This window comes from Neofelis nebulosa, chromosome 5, assembly GCF_028018385.1.
Source record: "Neofelis nebulosa isolate mNeoNeb1 chromosome 5, mNeoNeb1.pri, whole genome shotgun sequence".
Lineage (NCBI taxonomy): Eukaryota > Metazoa > Chordata > Mammalia > Carnivora > Felidae > Neofelis > Neofelis nebulosa.
In genome coordinates, this window is record NC_080786.1 from 155,052,771 (window position 1) to 155,080,371 (window position 27,601).

The 27,601-nt window shown below is 49.0% G+C and overlaps 1 protein-coding gene across 2 annotated transcripts in view; it reads left to right on the forward strand.

The window, feature by feature from the left end:
- Positions 1 to 27,601, forward strand: part of FAM3B (FAM3 metabolism regulating signaling molecule B) — a 41,744-nt gene that overhangs the window by 4,228 nt on the left and 9,915 nt on the right. Inside the window, exons 2-3 of one of the 2 annotated variants that reach the window (XM_058732063.1) lie at positions 2,879 to 3,022; positions 11,948 to 12,071. In XM_058732063.1, coding sequence (XP_058588046.1) covers positions 2,879 to 3,022; positions 11,948 to 12,071 — 268 coding nt within the window. The remainder of the gene's footprint in view (positions 1 to 2,878; positions 3,023 to 11,947; positions 12,072 to 27,601) is intronic. The other variant, XM_058732062.1, reaches the window with a different exon arrangement.

Sequence of the window (27,601 nt, forward strand, 5' to 3'; positions counted from 1 at the left end):
GGCCCATGGCCCGTGCACTCTCCTGGAGGACCCTTGGTGTGCAATGCTGGCAGGGCATGTGAAGGGCTGGTGTGAGGGTGTGTGGCAGGCCACACTGAGGTCGGGGGGAGCCTTGAAGAGAGAGAGAGAGAAGGCTGGGGGTCATGGAGGAGAGCACCCTGTAGTCGGAGGGACAAACTCATACAAACGTGTGAGACAGGAGAGGGCCTGGGCTCCCGCGAATCGTGTGACCTGGTACAGAACAAACCCAGGAGTTGCAGGAACAGGGTCGGCCACACCTGTGGCTCTCATTTTGTTTCCTGTGGCTGGTTTTTCCAGCTTTGAGGGGTCCCTTCAGTCCTGCAAATGACGGTGGTCACAACTGCCCCAGGTGCTTCACAACAGAAGCCATCCCCGCAGAACCTTCTAGCAACCTTCGGGACCGCGGGGTTTGCAGAATGGAAGGAGGGAGTTGATGTCGAAGGTCACACTTGAAAAAGACCGACTCATCACAGTCAAACCGAAGCCTCCCATCCTGTCCCATCAGCACGACCCCTTGCGCTAAGGAGCCGCCCCCGTGCACAAACACACACCGGCTCGAGTTAACATCCCCAGTGGACAACCCACGGACCGGGAGGACCAACCGAACGAGGAAGCTTCTGGGGGGAAGGCTGGGAGGGCCCCGGCCTCAGAGTTCTGGGCCTTTGCCCCGTGGGCTGATGGCACATTACCGTCCTCACATACCCGAATGTTTGCTACAGGAAGGGACCCACCTTCAAGGTTCGGGAGTCCAGGGTTCTTGGATCTTATTATGCCTCGGTTACGTGACCAGGTGACCCAGGCGGGACTCCCTTCCCTTTCCTCTCCTGGAGGTCCAGCACATGCTGGGCCAGCCCCTCCCTAAAAGCTACCTAAGGACCTCCCCTCCCTCCTTGTCACCTCCTTAGCACGGGCTCAGGTGTGGTTGAAAGGGGCTCCTTTATGAACACCGCAGACACTCCTAAGAGACAAGAGATAGCAAGGGTTTTAGGATCTCTTGCCAGGGACAGGGACAAAGACCAGACATAATCTTTATCGTACCCCCTGTGATAAATGGACACGTCATCTGGGAGCCCAGGCGGGTGTGGGCTTTTCTGTCCCTGTCAGCGGGAGGGAAGATTGAGGATGGTCGTGGCCTGGGGAGGGGGAGGCTAGAGAGAGGCAGAGAAGTCCGGGGAGGTGAGATTTATGGTGGAGGTGAACCCATGGAGACTGGCCGATGGATTCCATCAGGGCTGGGCGGGGAAGCGTGCCACGGAGGAAGGGTCCCAGCTGCCTGGCACCCGACCCCGTCCGTGCACTGGGATGGGCCGCACGCGGGTCAGGAGCAGACCTGGGGGGCAGGGAGGAGGAAGGGTTTTCCGGAACGTGCCAAATGCGCAGCCTAGACGTCCCAGGGTGCTGACCGCAGGTCTGCGGTGGGGCGCCCCTACCAGGAACTCAGAGGATCGTCTGGGTGAGCCGGCCCCGGGGTCCTGAGGAGAGGCCCCGGGCTGCGCCCTGGGAGGGAGAGCCGGCAGAGAAGGCCAGCCGTGCCCACAAAGTGGGAGCCCCGTCATGGAGCAGGAGGGTCGTCTGGAGAGGCCATGCACAGGGGAGTCTGCCCTCCAGGGACAGGGCGCTGGCAGCGTGGAGGACTTGGGAGGCCTCGACCAGCACGGCCGCCCTGAGCCACCTGTGGGAGGTGAGGCCTGAAGGCTGTGGGAGGGGACAGTTATTTCTAGGTGCTTGGCCTGAGTGGGTGCAGACGTGAGGCAGCCAGAACATGGTGGGCCAGGCGGGGCAGGGGGGGTGTCCCTTCCCTTCCCCTTTTCTTTTTCCACCTTCTTTTCTTTCTCCTCTCCTCCCTCCCCCCTGGCCTGCTTTTTCTTAATTCTTAGGACTGGACCCATTAACACATAGTTAAATGCTGATCGGGAAATTCATGCTGCCTTTTTATGCTGGGCCTCCATCTTGGCACTGTGGGTGATCCTGAACTGAGTCCTGATCTTTGAGATATTTGGGGGCTGAAATCAGAAAGGATTGGTGGCAGGTTGTCTGTGAAGGGACGAGGAGTTGAACCCCTAGGCTTCCCCTGACCTAGGAGTGGGTGATACCTTTTTTTTTTTTTTTAAATTGGGGCACCTGGGTGGCTCAGTTGGTTGAGCGGCTGACTTCGGTTCAAGTCACGATCTCACCGTTGGCGGGTTTGAGCCCCGCGTCAGGCTCTGTGCTGACAGCTCAGAGCCTGGAGCCTGTGTCTCCCTCTCCCTCTGCCCCACCCCTGCTCGCACTCTGTCTCTCTCAAGAATAAATAATAAAACATTAGAAAAAAGTGGGAGGAAGGTACCAGAGCCAGTCAACCGGAAAGACTCCCTCCAGGGACTTTCTCCTTCTGCCAGACCTAGGTTTCGCCGCCAACTTGTCTGTGATGATAATGACAGGCTTGGTGGCTGTTCCCAGTGTTACAGGGACTCCAGGTGCTGTTCTCAGTGCATCTTCATAGGGCTCCCGGTGCTGTTCTCAGCATAAACAAAACAAAGTCCCCGCCCTCTGGGATTTTCAGTCCACAAGCCACTAATGAATCATTGATGTTAGCATTTGAGGAAGCTGAGACCCAGACCGAGTGCAAATATAAAAAATGGGCATAGGAAACATCCCTAACTTGTTTGCATCTTTCGCTGCTATGGCGACAAATGCTTAGTCTTAGCAGCGCCTGCGAAGCCATCATGGCTTCATCGAGGCAGCCATGGGCCTGACCCGGCTCCCGCTTACCCAGGAGTAATCTCTCCTCGGAGCGCCCTGCAGACGTGGTGCAGGAAGGGGCTTAGGGTGGCACCTGTTCCCCGGGCATCCACCATTGTGTCTTGTCTGTCCCCAGGCACTCTGAAGGCTGTGTTCTTCCTCTTCGCGTCCATATGCGCCTGGTATTCTGGGTACCTGCTCGCAGAGCTCATTCCGGAGGTATCCCTGTCCAGTGCTGCTTATAGCATCCGGAGCATTGGTGAGAGGCCCGTCCTCAAGGGTGAGTTCCATGAGATGTGTCAACTCACGGTTCTGAAACCCAACCGTGGTGGTGAGGGGGCGTCTGGCCTCAGCTGTGCCCAAGCTGGCCATTTGATGTTGATGAAGTTGATCATGATGATGATGGTGATGGTGATGATGATGAGGAGAGGGGGAGAAGGGGGGGGTAATACTCGCCCCTTGGGCTCCCACACCTTTCCAAGGTAGGGTACCCCTGCTCATCCCCATATGAGACCCCACGACAAACTATGATGTTAGGAAAACAAAGAAACTTCATGTCCAGGAGGTGTCAGATAAAAATAAGCATTTGGAATACGACGCAAACTGGGAATGAAGTGAAACCACAAAATCTCCGTTACAGTCTCCATAGGAAAAGGCGTGGGGCACTCAGGTAGTGATTCGTACCCTTTTTCGAAATCTCATTGTAAGTAGGTAAGCTGGCACGTTTCCAATGCAGAAACGGGTCCTACAAAATTAATTTGCGCAAGTATAAAAAACTGGGTAATGATTTTTAAGAAGTTGCAAAAGCAAGGGGGGTGCCTGGCTGGCTCAGTCGGTACAGGATATGACTCTTGATCTCAGGGTCATGAGTTTGATTGAGCCCCATGTTGGGTGTGGGGCCTCCTTAAAAAGAGATCTTTTTTTCCAATGGTTATTATTTTTGAGAGAGAGAGTGAATGGGGAAGGAGCAGAGAGAGGGGGACACAGAATCCAAATCAGGCTCCAGGCTCTGAGTTGTCAGCACAGAGCCCGATGCAGGGCTCAAACCCACAAACCATGAAATCATAACCTAAGCCAAAGTCGGACACTTAACTGGCTGAACCACCCAGGAAACCCCCCCCCCCCAATAAAATCTTTTAAAAAAACTTGTAAATCTCTTCCTTTTCAGATTAATCGCATTTCTGAAAAGCTATTTATTTATTTATTTGTTTGTTTGTTTGTTTATTTATTTATTTATGGGGGAGAATGGGCAGAGTAGAGGCAGAGATAGAAGGAGGGAGAGAGAATCCCAAGAAGCTTCCTTGATGTCAGTGCAGAGCCCCATGTGGGGCTCGATCCCACAAACCACGATATCAGGACCTGAGCAGAAATCAGGAGTCGGAGGCTTAACCGACGAGCCACCCAGGCGCCCTTGGATTAATTCCCTTTTATGACCACCCCCATAAAAAATTTTTTTAAAAACCCGTAACTTTCTAGGAAGTGATTATGACTGTTTTTATTTTAAATGAAGTTTCCATAGTGAATGTGCATGCAATTGGATACGCTTACAGTATCCAGACTGGATGAGGCTCAGTGCCAGGTGGGGCCCACACACATAGAGAACATGGGAGACACCCTCAAAGGGCTTTCTCATCGTCCCCATTGTTATACAAAATGTGCCGTCCGTCCTGGACGTGGGCTTGCCTCTGGGAGCTGCCTCTGAGGCCTGCCTTTTGAGTGGGGCTTCTTCGTGTGGTTTCCCAGACCCCCCCCCCCCTCCGCCCCAGCGCAGGCCGGGGGAGGCCCTGTCACCTTCCCCTGCAACTGAAGCACTATCTGGTTCCTGGAAACCCAGAGGTGGCGGGAGAGCGGCTGACCATGGCTGGTGTGAGGGCTGCGTCCTGGCTCCTGCTGGCAGTCGGCTCCACTTTGGAGGGACACATGACTTCCTGGGCGTCTGGTGGGCTCAGAGTTTGGGGGTTGAGCCTAGTGATCGATTGGTGGTTCAGGGCTCCCGTGGATAAGACATTAACAGGGACCGCGTCGTCCTTGGGGCTCTGCGGGCTTTGCTGTGGGGCTCATTTCGTGCCATTGTCAAGCCCCCAGGGAGTGGCCTCCATGCAAACACAGGTACCCTTTGGCCAGGCACTGCCTGTACAGCCCTCAGCGAACCCCTGGGTCCCTCTGGACACCTGCACTCCTCCGTGCCTGTTCAGCACACAGGGACCTAGTCATCCTTGGCTTTGGACAGGGTTCAAGGTGAGCGTAGCTCCTGCCATCAGCATAGGGACCTCTGTTACTCTTGGCTCAGCAGAATGACAGGAACACCCTCCTGGGAGTGTTTGTTCTCATGTCCTCAGTGACCCCCCCATGTCTGATCAGATCTGAAGCAGAGGAAGGAGCGTGTTGGCCTGTGAGATCGGTGCTGGGCACGGACGGACGGGGGCCCAGGAGCCGGAGGCACCCACAGAGCACTCACCCCCGTGCCCGAGGCCACGTGGGCTGAGCCCCCCTCACTTGGCCCTGACGCCCCTCAACCTCGGGCTTTCCCCCTAATCCGTGGTTTGCTTTTCCACTTCATAAACTGTTCTCTGAAAATGACCCACCTCCCGGCACAGCCGCCCAGCCGGGGGGTGGTGGCTTTGGGTTTTCTGAAGTTAATTCTCACCCCGCGAGTCCGTGCTCTGCTGGGCTCATACCGTCCCCACGTTGGATGTTGCCTCCCCGCCGTCTTTACGAGACGGTAAATCTGAGCTCATCCCAAGTACCCCTGAATCTGGTGGTTTCCGCGACCCGGCCGTTGGGAATCCATACTCCGGCTGCCCTGTGCCACCCTGTTCCTCATGTTTGGTGAGAGGACTGACTGCATCAGCCTGGCTCCTTTGTGAAGGATGCCGTGCTCGCCCCGGAGGACAGAGCGCCTTGCGGCTCCTTCTCTCCCCTCAGGCCTCAGTCTCCCCCCACCGCCCTTCCTCCCCACGTCTTTGACCCTCTGCCCGGGTGAGGGAGTTAACATGCCGGGTTATCGCCTACCTGGGCAAAGGCGGCCCTGGTTTGACTTTTCCTGCCCCTTCGCCCCATTTTCCGCTCCAGTCCATTCTCCCAACCAGCGTCTCTTGGTGACAGCATCTCTCTGTTTGGATACCTAATCGCAGACAGAACTGTCCTGTCCTGCCGATGAGTGTATCTTGGCATCGGAAGGTGCTGACCCCTCGGCCTGGGGCCCGTGGTTCCGTGGCAGGCGGCGACTGGGAACGCCAGGCCTTCGTCCCTGTGCCCTGTCCCCTCCTCCGTATACTGCGCGTGTGTGCCTTGCCCGTTTCTCTGCGGTGGTTCTCTTTCTTCTTGTTGATTTGCAGGGAGTTTTGGGTACGTGTGAAGCTACTGATGCCTGATCACCCCCCTCCCGCACCCCACGGCACATGTCACAATGTACCATGACCCGTCCTAGCTTACCTTCCGTCTCCCGCGTTTGCGTGTATGAAAGCTCCTGCGTCGACTGCGGTCCCGTCAGGTTGGGGCCGGTACCTGATGTCTAACAGGTATTTTAGTAAGTGTCCGTGGAAGAATTTGTACGTCACTCGAGGGGTGCATCTGGTGGGAGGCCCCGCGTGCCCCACACACAGCTTGCAACCCCAGGCCGCGACGGTCAGTTTCAGGAGAGAGCAAGGGGAAGGAGGATCCTGTTGGAGTTTTCTCTCGTATACTCCAGATACGAGGTCGTCGAATCATTTTCTTAGGCACTCTTGCGAGAGGGGACCAAGCCAGGCAAATCAGCCGTGGTGAGCTGCCTTCCTAGATTCTCAGCCGAGGTGAGAGGAGCTGACGACCGCTAAATGGCTACCGTTGCACAAAAAAGCCAGAAAAAGTACTTTTTAAGAAATGTTTATTTATTTTTTTTTTTGAAGGGGCAGAGGAGGGGGAGAGGGAGAGGGAGAGGGAGAATCCCAAGCAGGCTCCACACTGTCAGCCCAGAGCCCGATGCGGGGCCCGAACCCACGAACCGTGAGATCATAACCCGAGCTGAAATCAAGAGCCAGACAGTCAACTGACTGAGCCACCCAGGTGCCCCTGAAAAAGCTACTTTTTTTTTTTAACCTTTATTTATTTTTGAGAGAGAGAGAGAGAGAGTGAGAGAGGGCGAGCATAAACGGGGGTGGGTAAGAGAGGGGGCAACAGAGAGAGAGAGGGGGACAGAGGATCCGAAGCAGGCTCTCTGTGGGCAGCAGAGAGCCTGACGCGGGGCTCGAACTCACAGACTGAGAGATCATGACCTGAGCCAAAGTCAGACGCTCAACTGACTGAGCCACCCAGGTTCCCCAAAAAACCACTTCTAATTCTGCTCTTAACTAGTTGTCAGTGTCTTCGAGATCCCTCCTCTGTCGCTGAGGGGACATTGTAAATGCTGTCTACGTCTGAGGCTCTTTCCAGTTCCAAAATCAACCCTGCCTTCCAGGGTGCTGTGTCCTCCGGGATCAGCTGCGTTTCCTGCTTTCTAATCCCATGCCCCCTCAGTGAAGGTGCAATGCCACTCCCTTTGGGGGGACATGGGGACAGAAGCTCAGTGGAGGTGACACGGCGGTGTGCCCACACAGTCTCCCCGTGGGGTTCAGCATCTTTCTGCATTGGCATCACTGAGCCAGGGGAACCGGTGCGTGTGCCAAGCGTCTACCACCTGTCACCGCCCTGGGGGCATCTGTGAAATCATTATCACTGATTATGAGAGACACCAGCCCTCTTTGGGTGCCTTCTGGGCTTTGCTTTTTGTGGACCGGACTTTCATCTCCTATAGAACAATGAGGCGAGTTGACATGGCTGAAATGCCCTCAGCACACGCCCGGGAGCACCCTTCCTCTCTTCCTGGAGCACACGGCAGGATCGCATTTCTGGAATCACCTTCCTCATTTAAAGGGGTGAATGTAGCCATGGTTCCCAAATCAGGAAGTACTTCAGGAAGACAGGTTCCTGGACCCTGCTCCAGGAAATCAAAAATCTGGGTTCAGGGTGGAGCCTAAGAACCTATATTTGCTTTAGTTAATGTACGGATAAGAACTAAGGTAGACTTCCCTCAGCAAGAGAATGATTTCTGGACTGAAATTCCCAGCAGGAGGCCGGCCGTGTGGGAACCACACCGCCCGTCAGGACATCGGGTCTTATTTAGAGCAACAAGCGGGTTTTTTGGGAGACCCATAAGCAGGATACTGACCAGCAGGCTGGCTGTTTGTGCTGGCTGGGCGTCAGCTTCTGGGTGCTCACGAGGGCTTTCCTGTTCAGTCTTTGGGGAATGAATTTCAGGAAAAGTGCCCAGGACCTAGATGTAACACAGTGCCGGGTATTTAACAGGTATTTTTTGAATACCTATCTGTGTTGTCAGACTCTGCGAATTTGTCAAGGAGTGAACCTGGTTGGGGAGCATGGTGGGGAAGAGGCAGGGTTTGGACAGAGCTCTGTCTTCTGAGACGATGTATCTGTCCTTCCACACCCCCACTCCAAATAACGAATACGATCTTTGTTCACATAATGGTATTTTGTGCTTCTAGGGAATGGGTAGAAGGTTAAGAAAACCTTGAAAAATTTTTTCTTAGTGTTTATTTATTTTTGAGGGAGAGAGAGAGACAGAGCGAGGGAGGGGCAGAGAGAGAAACACACACACAGAATCCGAAGCAGGCTCCAGGCTCTGAGCCATCAGCACAGAGCCCTATGCGGGGCCCGAACTCATGAACCGCGAGATCACGACCTGAGCCGAAGTCAGACGTTCAACCGACTGAGCCCCCCAGGAGCCCCCAGAAAACCTTTTTAAAATGCTACACAACCGTCCCCAGGCCCTGTGAGAAAACAGCATCTCCACGTCACTTTGGTCACAAGAACCACATTCTCCTTGGAGAATCCTATGAAAACCAATGCCTCCCTTCTAGAAAACGCACCCACACACATCTACACGAGCAGCACCTGCATTTTGCAAGGGCCTGTGAGTGGCGGGGCCACAGGTTTGGAAGACCGACCCATGGCACTCCCGGCAAAGCGTGGAGCCCTGCTCCCAGCCCACCCGGCCCCCAGGGGAGCTGGCCGCCGTGCAGACAGCAAGTCGGGTGATGCTGCTGACCCCAGGGGAGGAGGAGGCCACGGGAGAACATCCTTATGGGAGCCCTCCTCCCCATCTCCCAAGGACGGCCCGGCTGGGAAACTCCAGCGTCAGGCCTGGGGTGAGAGGGCGGGAGGGATAGGCGGGTCAGGTCTGTACTGTGCTTGCCCTGCTGCGCCAGTCACCTTGTCCGTGTCCCTGAGCCCCAGCCAGGCGGGGCAGAGGGGACAGCAACAGGAGAACAGAACAGCTCAGGTTGGGACCCAGCCCGCACTGCCCCATCCAGCCCTTGTTTCCTCCTGACCTTCACCAGGCCTCTCTCCCAGGTGGAGTCCCGGCTCCTGGCTCTAGAACAATCCAAAATCCCTTTTCCTCTAACCCTTGCCATCACTGTACTAATCTGCTGTCGTTCTGTCTCCACATTCCCGGGGGGCACAGTGTGGCCGTTGGGCACACGGGACACTGGCCACCTCCGTCAGTCAACATGGCACTCCTGTCATCATGCTCAGTGCGTTCAGGCCACACGTAGTTCCTTCTCAGCTCTAGGTTGAGAGGGCCACATGGCCAGGGCCCTCCGACAGCCTGGGGTGATGGCAAGACCCAGAAGCAGTGTCCTTCTCCGAGAGCAGAGGGCTGCTTCGGTGACTCTCGTTCCAGTTGTGTGGGGGACAGCAGGGTCCGCGCACGAGGGAGCGAGTCTGTGTGCTTGGTAAGGGGACAGGGACATCAACGTTAAGGCAAGGCAGGTATCCGGTAGGATGTATGTGGATCCCCGTTCAAGAATATTCTCTCCGGGTGGGCTGTATACACAGGATGTCTGCAAGCCAGGAGACAGGGCACACCTGCTTTTATTTTATTTTTTTAAATGTTTATTTATGTATTTATTCTGAGAAAGAGAGAGAGCGCGTACGCATGCAGAGAGAGAGGGAGAGAAGGAATCCCAAGCAGACTCCGCACTGTCAGTGCAGAGCCTGGTGCGGGGCTCGATCCCACGAACCGTGAGATCGTGACCTGAGCCAAAACCAAGAGTCAGATGCTTAACTGACTGAGCTACCCAGACCCCCGCCGGACACATCTCCTTTTAAACAGTATGTTAACGTTTTCAAATACTATGCCCGGTGCGTTTTTAGGGAAATTACCTCTAACTTTGAAGTAATGGGTATTCTTATTAAACTGGAAGAAAAAAAAAAGACCTAAAATAAATACTGTAGTGCCCCAAATCCAGAGACACAGAGAAGATACTGTATTTTTGGCACTTTTTCACATTCACGGTTGGACCCCTCGCTTTAAATTTAGAGATTGGGGAAAAAATGTATTGAGTACATTATGTGAACACTTGTGGAAGTAACGTACTGCTTGAATATATACAACCTATGTTTACCAACTTTGCAGATGCCCTCTGCATGCATAGAAACGTCTGGAGGAAGATACGCCAAAAAGAGTCCCAAGACTCTTTAGAGTGAAAACGTGGACTGTTGTCCTTTTCTTTCACTTTATTTTTCTCCGGCAGAAATTAAACAAGGAAAGGTAAAAAACCCCATGGTCCTTTCTCGTGTTAAAAGATAGACTGGATAGGAAGGAAGGTTGGTGAAGGTGGGCCGGGGCCTGCCGCCACATGTGTCCAGAAAGCCCTACGGTCCCTCGAGGCTTTTGCATGGGGCGTGGGGTGGGGACAGAGTTCGGTGTCTCTGAAGTCAGGAGATTTCTCCCCCACCCGGGGGGCGCAGGTGCCCACTCAGTCGGTCAACCCGCAGTGGAGCCGCTGCGTTTACCACATCCCACCTGGGGGCTGGGAGCACGGCGGAGAGGAGACAGACACCGTCTCCTGGGGGAAGGGGACTGGGGGATAAGCTGAGGGCCAAGAGAAAGAAAAGAGAACAGAGGGCTGGGCAGCGCGGAGGTCTCAGGGGCGGGGCAGGCGAGGAGGGAGGGGAAGCTGTGGATGGGGCACGCGCTCCCTGGAGAGCTCCGTGGGCCCCCATCCCCAGCCGGGGCACCTGCTTCCCTGCGCTCCCCGAGCAGCTCTGCCCGTCCAGCTCCGGACCTTCCCCGTGCGTGTCTGCACCCGGATTCCCGCCAGCAGGGCCTCCCAGGGCCTCACCACCCGCCTGGCTGTCACAGCCGTGCGTCCTCAGTCAGAGAGGCACGGATCACACCTCTGGTCAAACTGGACAAGCGAGAGGGGGACTTGGGATTTAAATCTGAACTGGGCACAGCACGGCGGGTTCTGTGGACGACGGCAGACAGAGAAGGGCACGTGGTAGGGACGGCCACATGGCACCCGGCAGAGGGAGGGGCGCGGGGCTGTCCCGAGGCCAGCTGGGCTCCTGAGGTGCTGCCCCTGTGAAGTAGGGGTGCTGGGGAGACATCTCTACGGCCTGCCAGCGCTGACCTCGTCGCCCCCTGGCGGAAAAACTCAGTGTCTCAGGCTCATATGGAAGGACAGTGGTCACGTGGCCAGAGCAGGTGTGTGTGTGTGTGTGTGTGTGTGTGTGTGTGTGTGTGTGTCAGGGTGTGTAAATGCAGAAGCTGGGTAAATGCTCCATAGATGGCTATTGCTTTGCTCACCAGCCCCCTTCGACCCAAGGGAGCTTTCTTTCCATATTGTGTGCTAAGAATGTCAGTGAGGGAACCGGCCCTGGGCAGGGGCTCCCTCACCTTCTGAAATTGTTATGCCCACCCAGCATCCTCTCCCTTGTGCATATTTGTTATTTTAAGACAAACACAGATCAGGGGCGCCTGGATGGCTCAGTCGGTTAAGCTTCGATTTCGGCTCAGGTCACGATCTCACGGCTTGTGAGTTCAAGTCCCGCGTCGGGCTCTGTGCAGACAGCTCGGAGCCTGGAGCCTGCTTCCGATTCTGTGTCTCCCCCTCTCTCTGCCCCTCCCCAACTTGTGCTCCGTCTCTCTGTCTCTCAAAACTAAATAAACATTAAAAAAAAGACACATGCAGGTTAAACCAGCTGTATCTCTAGGGGAATTTCGGACGCTGCCAATGCAAAGTTGGTGACTCCCTTCCCCACTCCAGGTGGGACTTGCCAGGGTGGAGTCTTGGGATCGAAGGGCCACTGCTCACGGTCGAGTAGTGGGTCCATTTGACAAGTACCTGCAAGATGCTAACCGTTATGTTCCTGTTTGTTGCAGCCCCAGCCCCTAAAAGGCAGAAATGTGACCACTGGACCCCGTGCCCCTCGGACACCTACGCCTACCGCTTGCTCAGCGGGGGCGGCAGGGACAAGTATGCCAAAATCTGCTTTGAAGACGAGCTGTGAGTACCCGTGATGAGGACACCCACGTGATGCCTTCCCTTCCCCGGGGCCAGCCCCGTGGCATACGTGCCCTCAGAGGGAAAGGCAAAGGCTGGGAATCCAAGCGGGAATGGGGGCGACAGCTGCTGTGTCCTGTGGGGGGGGGGGTGTCCCCGCCTTGAGCTCTCATTTGCCTGCGGGTGGGACAGCGCCGAGCTTCCATGTTGTGCCCTGCTTCGAACACGTGGCACAGCCCTCCAAAGTCATAGACATGCCAGAATTCAGCAGATGCCGTCTTGCTTTCCTTCTTTAAAAAAAATTCTTTTTACTGTTTATTTATTTTTGAGAGAGAGAGGCAGAACGTGAGCGGGGAAGGGGCAGAGAGAGAGGGAGACGCAGAATCCGAAGCAGGCTCCAGGCTCCGAGCCGTCAGCACAGAGCCCGACGCGGGGCTCGAACCCACGAACTTTGAGATCGTGACCTGAGCTGAAGTCAACCGACTGAGCCACCCAGGCGCCCCTTGCTTCCCTTTTCTTTTTATGGTCCTCACCCTCGTGGATTAAAGCAGATGTCGTTTCTCCTGGCAGCCCACACCTCCTCCTTCCTGACGGCCTGACCCACGATAGCTTAAATAAATCTCGGTGCTTAGAACTGCCCTGGCCTAGTGTTTGCCTCTGCCCGGGGGGGGGGGGGGGGGGGGGGGGCCTAACAAAGCACCACGGACCGGATGCTTAAACAACAGCCATTTATTCATTCTCTCACAGTCCTGGAGGCTGGTCGCCCAAGGTCAAGGTGTGGGCAGGGCTGGTTCCCTCTGTGAGGGGGAGTCTGTCCCAACCTCTCTCCTGGGCTTGCAAAGAGCTGTCTTCTGTGTGTGTGTGTGTGTGTGTGTGTGTGTGTGTGTGTGTCCTAATTCCCCCCTTTAAAAAGGACACCAGTCATATGAAGTAGGACCACCCTAATGGCCTCATTTTAACTTAGTCACCTCTTGGAAGGCCCTTCCTCCAAAGAAGGTCACGTTCTGGGGTACCGCGAGCTAGGACATCAGCACATGGATTTTGAGAGGCCACAGTGCAATCCGTAACACCTAGCTTAAGGATGCTTAGGCCATGAATAGTTACTACAAAGGAGAGAGAGCGTGGGCTTTCCCCAACACGGAGGAGGAAGTCTTTCCCAATCATCCACCCTTTTCCCAAAACTGGGCTCGCCTTCCTTTCTCATTGCTGGCTGGTTCATTGCGAGAGATGCACGTCCCTCTCTCCAACTTTTAATTCGTCGTCTCTGCACTTAGCTCATCCTCCCAAGGAGCGTAGCACGCCAGGGCACGAGCCGAAGACTCAGCAACCCCCCCTTGCCTGGTCTCAGCACATTCCCCATTCCGTACGGGGACTGGATGGAAAGCACATTGCCCTTTGGGGGTCCCTCACTCACCCAAGGCCCACTTTACTCAGCCCCGGGGGGCTTATCGGTAAACATTCCTTCACACAAACCCCCCGGGTGGGGCACTCGGTGGCAGAATAGGACAGTAAACATGGCTCTTGTGCTCAAGGAGCTGATGTCACAGTCCAGGGTTCTCCACCTCAACACCACTGACCCTGTGGACCAATGACCTTGTCTGTGTCGTGGGTTCAGTAGCATCCCAGACGTCCAGCTGCTGGATACCATAGGCTACCCCGTCCGGCTGTGACAGCCATACGTGTCTCTATGCACGGCCGCATGTCTCCTGGGGGCCAAGCCCCTCCTTCCCCACCAAGAACTGTTATACTTGGGAGAGAACAGATTTTTCAGTCTTCCGTGGTGAAGGCGATATGGTGATTTTGTGGGTGGTTGTGGAATATTCCAGAAGCAAATGTACCACTGAATGGGATTGCCAGAGAGGTCCATGGAGGAGACAAGGTGGGGATTCGGCTTGAAAACTGAGCAGGAGCCTGTGGTAGAGAAGAGGGGAGGGGCACCTGGGGGGCTCGGTCCATTGAGCGTCCAGCTCTTGATTTCAGCTCAGGTCATGATCTCACGGCTCGTGAGTTCGAGCCCCACGTCAGGCTCTGCGCCCGTGTCGGGCTCTGTGCATGGAAGGCCCAGGCCTCCATGACCTTACTTGTTCGCAGATGAAAAGTCACCCGGATGTGGGGAGCACGAGCCTGCTTGGAATTCTCTGTCTCCCCCTCTCTCCGCCCCTTCCCTGCACTCTCTTTCTCTCAAAACTAAAGGAATAAACTTAAAAAAAAAAAAGAAGAGGGAGACCTGGGAGGGGTAGGGACAGTGGGATAGGGATGCTCACCCAGAATCACGTCACCAGAAGGGAATTGTTCCAAATTAGACCCAGAGCGCTGGGTTCCCACTGGTCCACACTGCCTGAAGCCTTCCCCTGACCATGGTGCCAAAGCAACAGCATCATGCCAACCTAGGACACACTAATGCACGTATGTGTTAACTTCAGGCGACTTCCTGTGAGGTGTCCCGTCTGTCATCCCCATGGCATAGTCAAGGGGACCAACTCACAGATTCAGTAGCCTGCCCCTCGTCACTCAGAGCTCGTGGCAGAGCCAGGATTCTGCCCTGGAGTCCAGGGGTGTGCTGGGTAGACTGGCTTGAGTCCAGTAGTCTAACGGAACAACTCACGATATGAATAGGCGGGACCCAAATGTAGCTCGCCTGCTTTCAAACAGTATTCCAGATGGTTTTCAGAACACAGCGTGGTGCAAAGCAGGATAGACTCACATAAAAGCAGGTTAAAAGGGACAGGGGAGTAAACCCATGCAGAGGCCTACGGAGCGTCACTTGCCAGGCATAGCGTTGTGGTTTTTTTGTAGTCGACTCACGGAGCAATGAGTGCTGGGTTGTGGTGATCATCATATGAAGAAAAAATACACTTTATGTAGAAAGACAAGGCGGTTCTCTGCCGCTCGTTTCCTTAGTGCCACCAGCCCTTACTGGGCACCGCAGCCGTGCCGGCCCCAGGGACAGCAGTTTCCATCTCTCAGCAGCCTCTTTCCTTACTTCCCGTCTCTAATGGCAGCCTCGGGCTGGCCCTTGTTGGCTTTCCCAGGTTAGGCATCATCTGTGGGCCGGCCACTCAGTAGGTGAGCGGTCCCCCCACACCGCCCACTGCTGTCTTCCTCCACACCGTAGTCCTGACCCACGCCTTTTAGTGTGATCAAACCCCAGCATTTGCATCAGTAAGACCGTCAAGAGAAAATCCAAAGGGCTTTTCCTTGATATGAGTGTGTTACTGAGTGGGAAACGGTTGGAGAACAGGAGACCTCCCAACCGACCGTGGTTGGAAAGCCCAGGCCTCCATAGTCGCAGCGGCGTTTACGAGGCAGGCGTGAGTTAGTGCATTGTTGTCCAGGGTCACTTGTCACTGGAGACGGCCATGCCTTCCGGAGGCATGACCTTACTTGTTCGCAGATGAAAAGTCACCCGGATGTGGGGAAAGGTCACATTTTAAGGTCAGAGTCAGTGTCTCCGTGTCAAGTTTTGGTTACGTGACTATGATGGTTGGTCTAGGGATATATTCAAATGGTGGCCTCCAGTTTTGTTTGCTTTTTTTTTTTAATATTTATTTATTTTTGAGAGAGAGAGAGCATAAGTAGAGGAGGGGCAGAGAGAGAGGGAGACAGGATCTGAAGCGGGCTCTGTGCTGATGGCAGAGAGCCTGACGCGGGGCTTGAACTCACGAACGGTGAGATCACGACCTGAACCGAAGTCAGATGCTCAACCGACTGAGCCACCCAGGACTCCCTGTTTGTTTTTTTTAAACACGACTAAGTGAAGGTTCTTCGTGGCTGAATCACATCGTGTACAACCATCGTGTCTCCTTGTCTTTTTGTTGGTCGTCAGCTTGCTTGGTTTTCTGTTACTTACATCAGTTTAATCCCAAAATGTTCTTCTAGTTAAAAAACAAATCTAATGTCCCATCAGATATCCACCAAGTTCCTCTTCTGGAGCCTTCCGACCCACTCGGGTCAGCCAGGTTGCTCTCGGGTCACCGTGCAGCTGCCGTCTGGCACCCCTATCCACCGTCATCCTGGGACGGCCTTGTCTCCCTCTCTGGAATTTTAACTCCTTTTTCTAAGATATGGCGCCTTCCACTTTCCTGGTCCCCTCCTGTGTTTTGCTGAAGGCGGGCCGGGTAATCAGACACCACGTGGATAGCAAACCCAACCAGATATGGAGGGTGATCAGCTATCAAAGGGAGGGGGATCCGGATAAACTGACTTAGCAGAGTTCTTCTAAAATTGGACAATGCAGACATGAGCACAACGTTCGAAGTCAGGCCTAGTTAAAAAAGGAGCTCAGGGGAGAGTTTGGTGAAGGAGAAAATCCGTGTGAGCAGAGGGGCACCAGGCAAACCCACTCCTGGGAGAGTCAGGCTCTGCCGATGGCCGGCTTGGGTTCCAGATGCCCCGGTGGCCTCACTGAACCCTCCGGAGACTGCATGGCTCCGTCCCCCTGTCTTTGGCTTAGGGTCAGACTCGTACTGCGGTCTGATGGCTCTCCCCCCTTAACTCAGCCCCTTCCCCCTCTCCTCTTGTAGGCAGTTCCCCTGATACAAATTCTTGTGCATTTTATCCTGTTCGGATAGCTGCTTCTCAGAGGATTCAGATTAGCACAGTGAGAATGACCGTTCCCCCATAGTCTGTCTAGCCCAGCATGTTGACAGAGACTTTGATCTCTGCCACTCTGAGAGATAGAAATTGAAGTCTCAGATGAGATTTTTACTTTCATTGCTTTTGCCATGAGTGAATTGAGGATCTTTTAAGCTGAGAGCCTTTGTGTTGATTTTCTGTAAACTGTTCATATCTCTTGCCCATTTTCACCTCTGTCTCTGGCCTTTTTATTGGTTTACAAGATTCTTTACCTATTAAAGTAGTCTTTTTTGTGTGTTTGTAAAAAATCTTCTCCGTATTTTATCTGTTCACTTATTAAAATGCTATTTTTAAAATATATGACCCTTAACAAAGCCAAAAACACTATATGGGGTGCCTGGGTGGCTCAGTCGGTTGAGCGTCCAACTTCGGCTCAGGTCATGACCTCGTGGTTCGTGGATTTGAGCCCCATATCGGGTTCTGTGTTAATAGCTCAGACCCTAGAGCCTGCTTCGGATTCTGTGTCTCCCTCTCTCTCTCTGCCCCACCCGTGCTTGTGCTCTGTCTCTCTCTCTCTCTCTCTCAAAAATAAATAAACGTTAAAAAAAAAAAAAAACGAAAGAAAAAAACCTGTATAGTGAAAGCAAAATTTTAAAATTTTAAAAAGCAACAAAACCAGAAAACAACCCAAGTATGATGGTATGACGAATAACTAGTAGGTCTCACATAATAGCAGGTGGTCCGAAAGCTGCCAGTTAAGGGAAAACAACTCTTAGATTGGATCACGGCACATAAACCTCCAATTTTTATGCTATACATAAAAACATACACATACCCGAGAATTGAGGTCACAGGGCAAACCACCGGCCTGAAAATGGGAGAGACGGGAAGATCCCCAGAATCCCACGTCAGCTTGGAGCCAGCATCAGGCAGGAATCCTTCAGGGGCAATTGGTCAGTTGCTGCTGACGGAGGGGGGGTTTTGGACCGTTTTGAGAGATTAAAACTCCTGCAGGCCAAACCTTGGAGGAATCCCTACACTTTCCTGAGTTTTTCTGCCAGGAACCCCACCAGGCCCTCAGAGTAAAGATCAAAGAAAAAGTCCCCTCCTGCTTTTGTCAGGGGGAAGGGAAAACAGCCGGTCTGAAATATGCCCCCAGGGCTCTGTTCTCCTTCACGATGGCCTGCCTTCAAGAGAAACTTTTTGCCAGAGTCTAACCAATGTCGGTTTTCCCTGATACTAACTGACCTGTGGGAGGAAAATACCCAACACCAGAGGGGCCCCCTCTAAACCAGCCCCCTCTAACCTTCCTGTCTCACCTAAGGGGTCAAAGAAACAATATGGCCTCTTGTGAAGCCCACCGCCCAAGTAGCACAGGCTCCCCAAAAGATTGAGACTCAGTCTTGGGACTGTACAACATTTCCCCTTCCCCCACATCTTAACATCACACAAAAGAAGCTCCTTTGACATAACAGGGGTTTGCAGTTGGTTGAGCATCTGACTCTTGATTTTTGCTCAGGTCACGATCTCATGGTTTGTGGGATTGAGCCCCGTGACCTCCTGCTGTTAGCACTGAGCCTGCTTGGAATTCTCTCTTCTCCCCCTCTCTCTCCCCCTCCTGTTCTCTCTCTCTCTGTCCCTCCAAATGAATAAATAAACATTCAAAAAAAAAAATAACAGAGAGTTACAGCGTAAAAGAACCACAAGGCTAAACCCAATTTTAAAAAGAGTCTCTAGGCATATCTTAGACATAGGAGAGAAATTTTAGCCTTTGGCACCTACAGCCCACAGCAAATAACAAACACAGCTCACTCCTAGTCAGGTGAACGTAAACACTCACACTAAAGCTCTATTTACCTCTGTTCCTTTTTTAAAAAAAAATTATTCACTTATTTTTTCATTTCCATGCAAGTTAGTTAGCATATAGTGCAATAATGATTTCAGGAGTAGATTCCAATGATTCATCCCCTATGTATATGCCCAGTGCTCATCCCAACAAGTGTCTACGTTAATGCCCATCACCCATAACCCCTCCAGCAACCTTCAGTTTGTTCCCTGTATTTAACAGGCTCTTATGTTTTGTCTCCTTCCTTGTTTTCGTATTATTTTTCCTTCCCTTCCCTTATGTTCATCAATTTTGCATCTTAAATTCCACATATGAGAGAAGTCATATGATTTTTGTCTTTCTCTGAGTGACTAATTTCACTTAGCGTAATAACCTCCAGTTCCATCCACGTAGTTGCAAATGGCAAGGTTTCATTCTTTTTGATTGCCGAGTAATACACCATTGTATCTATATACCACATCTTCTTTATCCATTCATCCATCGATGGACATTTGGGCTCTTTCCATACTTTGGCTATTGTCGATAGTGCTGCTATAAACACGGGGGGGTGCATGTATCCCTTTAAAACAGCTCACCTGGGGGCACCTGGGTGGCTCAGTCGGTTGAGTGTCCGACTTTGGCTCAGGTCATGATGTCACGGTTGGTGGGTTCAAGCCCTGCATCAGGCTCTGTGCTGACAGCTCAGAGCCTGGAGGCTGCTTCAGATTCTTTCTCCCTCTCTCTCTGCCCCTCCATGGCTTGCATTCTCTATCTCTCTCTCAAAAAATAAATAAACATTAAAAAAATTTAAAAAACAGCACACCTGTATCCCTTGGATAAATACCTAGTAGTGCAATTGCTGGGTCGTAGGGTAGTTCTGTTTTTAGTTTTTTGAGAAACCTCCATACTGTTTTCCAGAGTGGCTGCACCAGCTTGCATTCCCACCAGCAGTGCAAAAGAGATCCTCTTTCTCCGCATCCTTGCCAACATCTGTTGTTGCCTGAGTTGTTCATGTTAGCCACTCTGACAGGTGTGAGGTGGTATCTCATTGTGGTTTTGATTTCTATTTCCCTGATGATGAGTGATACTGCGCATTTTTTCATGTGTCAGTTGGCCATCCGGATGTCTTCTTTGGAGAAGCATGTATTCATGTCTTTTCCCGATTTCTTCACTGGATTATTTGGTTTTTGGGTGTTGAGTTTGATAAGTTCTTTACATTTTGGAAACTAACCCTTTATCTGATATGTCATTTGCACATATCTTCTCCCATTCTGTCGGTTGCCTTTTAGTTTTGCGGATTGTTTCCTTCGCTGTACAGAAGCTTTTTATTTTGATGAGGTCCCGGTAGTTCACTTTTTGCTTTTGTTTCCCTTTCCTCCAGAGATGTGTTGAGGAAGAAGTTGCTGTGGCCAAGATCAAAGAGGTTTTTGCCTATTTTCTCCTTGAGGATTCTGATGGCTTCCTGTCTTACATTTAGGTCTTTCATCCATTTTGAGTTTATTTTTGTGTATGGTGTAAGAAAGTGGTCCAGGTTCATTGTTCTGCATGTCGCTGTCCAGTTTTCCCAGCACCACTCGATGAAGAGACTGTCTTTATTCCATTGGATATTCGTTCCTGCTTTGTCAAAGATTAGCTGGCCATACGCTTGTGGGTCCATTTCTGGGTTCTCTATTCAGTTCCATTGATCTGAGTGTCTGTTCTTGTGCCAGTACCATACTGTCTTGATTACAGCTTTGTAATCCATCTTGAAGTCTGGAATTGTGATGCCTCCATCTTGAAGTCCGGAATTGTGATGCCTCCAGCTTTGGTTTTCTTTTTCAAGATTGCTTTGGCTATTCGGGGTCTTTTCTGATTCCATACAAACTTCAGGATTGTTTGTTCTAGCTCTGTGAAGAATGCTGGTGTTATTTTGATAGGGATTGCACTGAACATGTAGATTGCTTTGGGTAGTATTGACATTTTAACAATATTTGTTCTTCCAATCCAGGTGCATGGAATATTTTTCCATTTTTTGTGTGTGTCTTCTTCAATTTCTTTCATGAGCTTTCTATAGTTTTCAGTGTATGGATTTTTCACCTCTTTGGTTCAATTTATTCCTAGGTATTTTATGCTTTTTGGTGCAATTGTAAATGGGATCGATTCCTTGATTTCTCCTTATGTTGCTTCATTATTGGTGTATAGAAATGCAACCGATTTCTGTGTATTGATTTTTATAGTCTGCAACTTTGCTGAATTCATGGATCAGTTCTAGCAATTTTTTGGTGGAATCTTTTTAGGTTTTCCATATAGACTATCATGTCATCTGTAAAGAGTGAAAGTTTGACTTCCTGATTGCCATTTTGGATGCCTTTTATTCCATTGTGTTGTCTGATTGCAGAGGCTAGGACTTCAAAACTATGTTGACTAACAGTGGCAAGAGTGGACAGCCCTGTTGTGTTCCTGAACTCAGGGGGAAAGCTCTCAGTTTTTCCCCATTGAGGATGATATTAGCAGTGGGTCTTTCACATATGGCTTTTAAGATCTTGAGGTATGATCCTTCTATCCCTACTTTCTGAGGGTTTTTCTCAAGAAAGGATGCTGTAATTTGTCAAGTGCTTTCTCTGCATCTGTTGAGAGACTCATGTGGTTCTTGTCCTTTCTTTTATTGATGTGATGTATTACATTGATTATTTTGTGGATATCGAACCAGCCCTGCATCCTGGGTATAAATCCTCTTGATCATGATGAATAATTCTTTTAATGTATTGTTGGCTCTGGTTGGCTAGTATCTTATTGAGGACTTTTGCATCCAGGTTCATCAGGGTACCTTTGTTCCTTTTAACTGGCATACTATGTCTAGCTTTCAAAAACAAGTAACAAGGCACACTAAAGGTAAACAGCACAGTTTGAAGAGACGGGGCAAGCATCAGAACTTGACTCAAGCATAGCAGAGATTTTGCAATTAGCAGACCAGGAATTTGAAACAACTATGATTAATATGCTCAAGGTTCCAGTTGAAAAAGTGGACAAAATACAAGTACAGATGAGCAACGTCAGCAGAGAGATGAAAACCCTAAGAAAGAATCAAAGGAAATTAATTACTATAGCAGAAATGAGAAACACCTTTGTTGGGTTCATCAGTAGACCAGATACAAGAAAGGAAAGAGTTGGGGAGCTGGAGGATATGTCAATAGAAATTCCCAAACTGAAAGAGGAAGAGAAGGGAAAAAAAAAGACTGAAGGAAGGAAAAAAACGCAACAGAATATCCAAGAACTGTGGGACAAGTAAAAAGGTATAATGTGTAATAGGAGTACCAGAAGAAGGGAAAGAGAAAGGAACAGAAATATTTGAAGCAGTGTTGCTGGAAGTTTTCCAAAATTATCGACAGGCCCCAAACCACCGATCCAGGGAGCTTAATGAAACCAAGTAAGATAAATACTAAAATATCTACACCTAAGTATGTCAAACTACAGAGGATCAAAGACAAGGAGAAAAATCATATGAGAAGCCAGAGGCAAATAAAACAAAGTAAAAAAAAAGCAAAAACACCTTACCTATAAAGCAACAAGGCGAAGAATTATATTGGGCTTTTTTTCAGAAACCAGGCAAACAAGAAGAAAATGGGGTGAAACATTTTAAGTATTAAAGCAAAGTGTTGTCCTGTGTTACATTCCCATCAGTGTATGAGAGTTGATCCACCATCATGCTGCACTAACACTCATATGCTCAGTCCTTCCAATCTAGGGCATCCTAACAGGTGTGCAGTGGTACCTAAGTTTCTAATCTGCATTTTCCTGATAACTACTGATGTAGCACCTCTTTCTGAGTATGTATTTGCTATATGTATATCTTATTTGATGAAGTATCTGCGTCAGTTGGCCATTTTTTAACTGGGTTGTTTTCTTTTTAAAAGAAATATTTATTTAAGAGGCGCCTGGGTGGCTCAGTCGGTTGAGCTCCTGACTTCGGCTCGGGTCACGATCTCACAGTTCATGGGTTTGAGCCCCGCATCAGGCTCTGTGCTGACAGCTCAGAGCCTGGAGCCCGCTTCCAATTCTGTGTGTCCCTCTCTGCTTCTCTCCTGCTCACGCTCTGATCCTCTCCTTCTGTCTCTCAAAAATAAATATTAAAAAAAATTTTTTTAAATGTTTATTTTCGAGAGAGAGAGTGAGAGAGCGTACACATGGGGGAGGGGCAGAAAGACAAGGGGGCAGAGGATCTGAAGCGGGCTCTGTGCTGCCAGCAGCAGAAAGCCTGACGTGCAGCTTGAACTCATGAACCATGAGCCTGAGCTGAAGTTGGATGCTTAACTGACTGAGCCACCCAGGTGCCCCTGGGTTGTTTTCTTATTATTGACTTTCAGATTTCTTTATATATTCTGTATCCAAGTCCTTCATCAAGTACATGATTTGCAAATATTTTCTCCCAGTTTGTGGCTTGTCTTTTTTCTTCTCTTAACTGTGTTTATCAAAGAGCAGAAATTCTTAATTTTATTGAAGTCCTATTTACCAGTTTTTAATTTTAGGATCATATTTTTTGTGTCCTATCTAAGATCCTGTCTGCCCAACCCAAAGTCACAGAAATTTTCTTGTATTTTTCTTCTAGAAATTTGATAATTTTAGATTTTTCAATACATATACTGTGAGATACCCATTTGGGGTTAATTTTTGCATATGATGTGAAGTCTGGATTGAAATCACTTTTAAATGTGGATATCCAATTGTTCTAGCACATTTATTCAAAATACCGTCTTTGTCTACTGAATTCGTACCATTGGCCAAAATCAAGGGACCATATCTAATTCTGGACTCTCCATTCCCTTCCACTTGTCTGTCTTTCATTATATAAACTGCCCTGATAAATGTAGCTTTACAGTAATTCTTGAAGTTCAGTAACATAATTTCTTCAGTTTTGTTTTTCTTTTTCAAAATTATGTTGACTATTTTAGATCCTTTCCATATACATATGAATTTTAGAATCAGCTTACACATTTCTACACAAAACTATTGGCTTTTGATTGGGATTGCATTGGGTCTCTAGATCAATTTAGGGAGAATTGGCATTTTAGCAATATTGAATCTTTTACTCAAGAAACATAGTTAGCTCTCCATTTATTAAAATTTTCTTCAACTTGTCTCAGTAATGTTTTTACTGTATTCAGTATACGCATCTTACAGCTCTTTTACTATATTTACCTGTAAGTATTTCATTTTTGATGCTATAGTATACTTAAAAATTTTTTTAATTTCCAGCTGTTTATTACTAGCAAATAGAGATACGATTAATTTTTGGATAATGAGCTTATATCCCACAACCTTGCTAAACTCACTTATTAGTTCTAGTAGTTTTGTTTTTACATTGGATAGTCTATGTAGATGATAATGCCATCTACCCACCCCCAATAAAAGAGAGTTTTACCACTTCTTTTCTTTTTTTTAAGAATAGATTTTGGGGCACCTGGGTGGCTCAGTCAGTTGAGCGTTTGACTTCAGCTCAGGTCATGATATCACAGTTGATGAGTTCCAGCCCCGCATCAGGCTCTGTGCTGACAGCTCAGAGCCTGGAGCCTGCTTCCAATTCTGGGTCTCCCTGTCTCTGTGCCCCTCCCCCACTCATGCTCTGTCTCAAAAATAAAGATAAACATTAAAAACAAAAAAAGAATTTTTTTTAGGGAGGGGAGGGGCAGAGGGAGAGGCAAAAAGAGAGAGAAGGAGAATCTCAAACAGGCACCATGCCCAGCATGAAGCCCAACACGGTGCTCAAGCCCACGACACTGGGATCGTGACCTGAGCCAAAATCAGCTGAGCCACCCAGGTGACCCTTACCATTTCTTTTTTAATCTGAATGCCTTTGCTTTCTTTTTCTTGCCTGATTACACTGGATAAAACCTCCACTACAATGCTGGATAGAAATGCTGAGAGTAGACATCATTGCCTTTTTCCTTGTCGTAGAGGAAATGCATTCCATCGTTCATCATTAAATATGATGTTAATTAGGGATTTTTCATAGAAACCCTTTATCAGTTGAGGAAATTCCTTCTACCTCAAGATTTCTGAGAGTTTTTAATCAGTGATGGATACTAGATTTTGTCACATGTTTTTTTCTGCATCTCTCTTTTTTTAATGTTTATTTTTGAGAGAGAGAGAGAGAGAGAGAGAGAGAGAGAGAGAGAGAGAGAGAGAGAGACCAAGCATGAGTGGGGGAGGGGCAGAGAGAGAGGGAGACACAGAATCCAAAGCAGGCTCCAGGCTCCTAGCGGTCAGCACAGAGCCTGACATGGGGCTCAAACTCACAGACCGTGAGATCATGACCTGAGCTGAAGTTGGACACTTAACCGACGGAGCCACCCAGGCACCTCTATTTTTTTAATGTTTAATTTTTAATTAAATTAATTAATTTTAATTAATTTTTTAATTTTTTTAATGTTTATTTATGAGACAGAGACAGAGCATGAGCAGGGGAGGGGCAGAGGGAGAGGGAGACACAGAATCCAAAGCAGGCTCTAGGCTCCGAGCTGTCAGCACAGAGCCCGATGCAGGGCTCGAACCCACAGACTGTGAGACCGTGACCTGAGCCGAAGTCGGATGCTCAGCCGACTGAGCCAGCCAGTGTCCCTTCTGCATCTCTTGAAGTGATTATATAGTTTGTCTTTTTTAGTCTGCTAATATGGCAAATTACATTTTTGAATATTAAGCCAACCTTGCATTTCTGAGGTGAGTCCCACTTGCTTGTGATATATCATCCTTTTTCTATATTGTTGGGTTCAATTGGCTAAAATTCTGTTAAAAATTTTTGTATATGCATTCATGAGAGATACTGGTCTGTGGTTTTCTTCTTATTTTTTTTTCTGGTTTTGGTATCAGGGTGGAGTATATTGGTGAGTATTCTCTCCTTTTCAATATTCTGAGAGAGTTTGTACAAAATTGGTATTATTTCTTTAAGGATTTGGTGCAGTTCCCCAGTGAAGCCTTCTGGCCTGGAGTGTTCTTTGTGAGAAGATTTCTAACGGCACATTTCAATTTCTTTAATAAATACAGAGCTACTCAAGTTATCTGTTTTTTTCTCAAGAAGCCCCATTATTTTGGGTGCATAAAGAAAAACCCCATTGTTTTCCTTACACTACACATGATACTCTGAGTGCATCCGTACCCAATGTGTGGTAGGTTTTTCCCAACATCAAGCAATTATCTGCCACCCCAGCCGGGTGGTCTATAATTCAACTCGATTCTGACCCTGTCTACTTGAAGATGGCCTCAGACTCCACAGCTTAAGGGCTTAGTCTCACAAGACTCTCTCCCCCCACACTTCAGATGCAATCACAAGTCCCAGATTGTTACTATGCTTCTGACTGGCTATAAATCTGAGTTCCTGTGACCTCCTCCTTGGGTTTCGTTATTTGCTAGAATGGCTCACAGAAATCAGAGCAACACATTTACTGGTTGGTTATAAAAGAATATGATAAGGAATACACACATCTACGTAAATACACTCACACATAAGTGTACTCATACGTGTATATATACCTATATGTAAAACACAGGCGTAAACATATATTAATCATACACATGCAATTTGCTTATTTTTGACAGAAAAACACACACTGGAGGAGTAAATCAGAAACTAAGAAAAATTAATGGAATTGAGAGCAGGGGATGAGGAGAACAAAGTGGAGGATGTAGGGAAGATTTCTTTGGGTATAATTTTATTTTGTGCACATAACGGTGATTTTCGAACCGCATAAATGTATTGCATATTCAAAAATGAAATACAATCCAAAGAAAAACAAAAGAAATTCTAGAATTGAAAACAGGCTGAAATAGGTCCACTTGGACATCAAATGTGTAATATAATTACACATCTCCTTGTGCACATGTGCATATACTTCAGTTGGATATTGTTTGGGGGGGTCGCACAGCTACCCTCAACTTCAGTGATATTCTAGGGGGACTGGTAAGACTCAGTAACAGCTAATACTTATAGTTAAGGTTTATTACAACAAAAGATACAGAACAAAAGCTTCTGTGTTTTCTGGTGGTGGGGAACTGTCTCAGTGTATGTTGAAGTATCTTTATTTCATCTTCATTGTTGAAAGATGTTTGTTCCAGGTTGTGTTTCAACCCATCCAGATACCATTCCATTGTCTTCCGGCTTCCATTGTTTCTCATGAGAGTCAGCTAACAACTGAATTGCTAATCCTGTGAAAGTGACAGCCTTCTTTTCCCTCTCCTATTATCTGTATGATTTTTCCTTGTCTTTGGTTTTCAGCACTTATACCCTGCTGTGTCTGTTATTATTGCTGTATTCTCTTTGGTGTTCATTGTGCTGCTTTTTTTAAAATTTTTTTTAAACTTTTATTTATTTTTGAGACAGAGAGAGATAGAGCATGAGCGGGGAAGGGGCAGAGAGAGAGAGGGAGACACAGAATCGGAAACAGGCTCCAGGCGCTGAGCCATCAGTATAGAGCCCGGCGTGGGCTTGAACTCACAGACTGCGAGATCATGACCTGAGCCGAAGTAGGATGCTCAACCGACTGAGCCACCCAGGCGCCCCTCATTGTGCTTCTTAAATATGTGTGAATTGAAGGCTTTCATGCATCTAACAAATTCTCGGACGTTGCATCGTCTTCTCCATTAACCTTCTGGTCCTATGAGACTCCTAACGAAACATATGTCAGATCTTATTATTTATTATATTCTCTATAGCCTTCAGTCTATTTTGTATTTTCCATCCTTGTATCTCTCTGGTTTTCCTTGTAGACAGAGCTCTTTTCCTCTGAACTGTCGGTCAGTTCACCGGTTCTTCTGTGCCTAATCTGCTGTTAAACCCCTCTGTTAACTACTGATTGTTAAGCAATTTTAGTTTTAGAGCTTCATTTTACTCTTCTTCTAATCTTCATGTCAGTTTTTGTAGTTTCCAGTTCAAAAATTTCATTGATTGTCTATATTACATCTATAGCTATATTATATTATCTATATCTATATTATATCTATATTATCTATAATATCTATATTGTTTCATTTATTATCTTCTTTATCGTAAAGTCTGTTGGGCAATCTGTTTGGAACCCTCACACATCGTCACTATTCTCTATTATTTTCTCCTGTCTCATCAACACTTGTTTACGTTGGCATCTCTCCTTATGTGCCAGGTGAC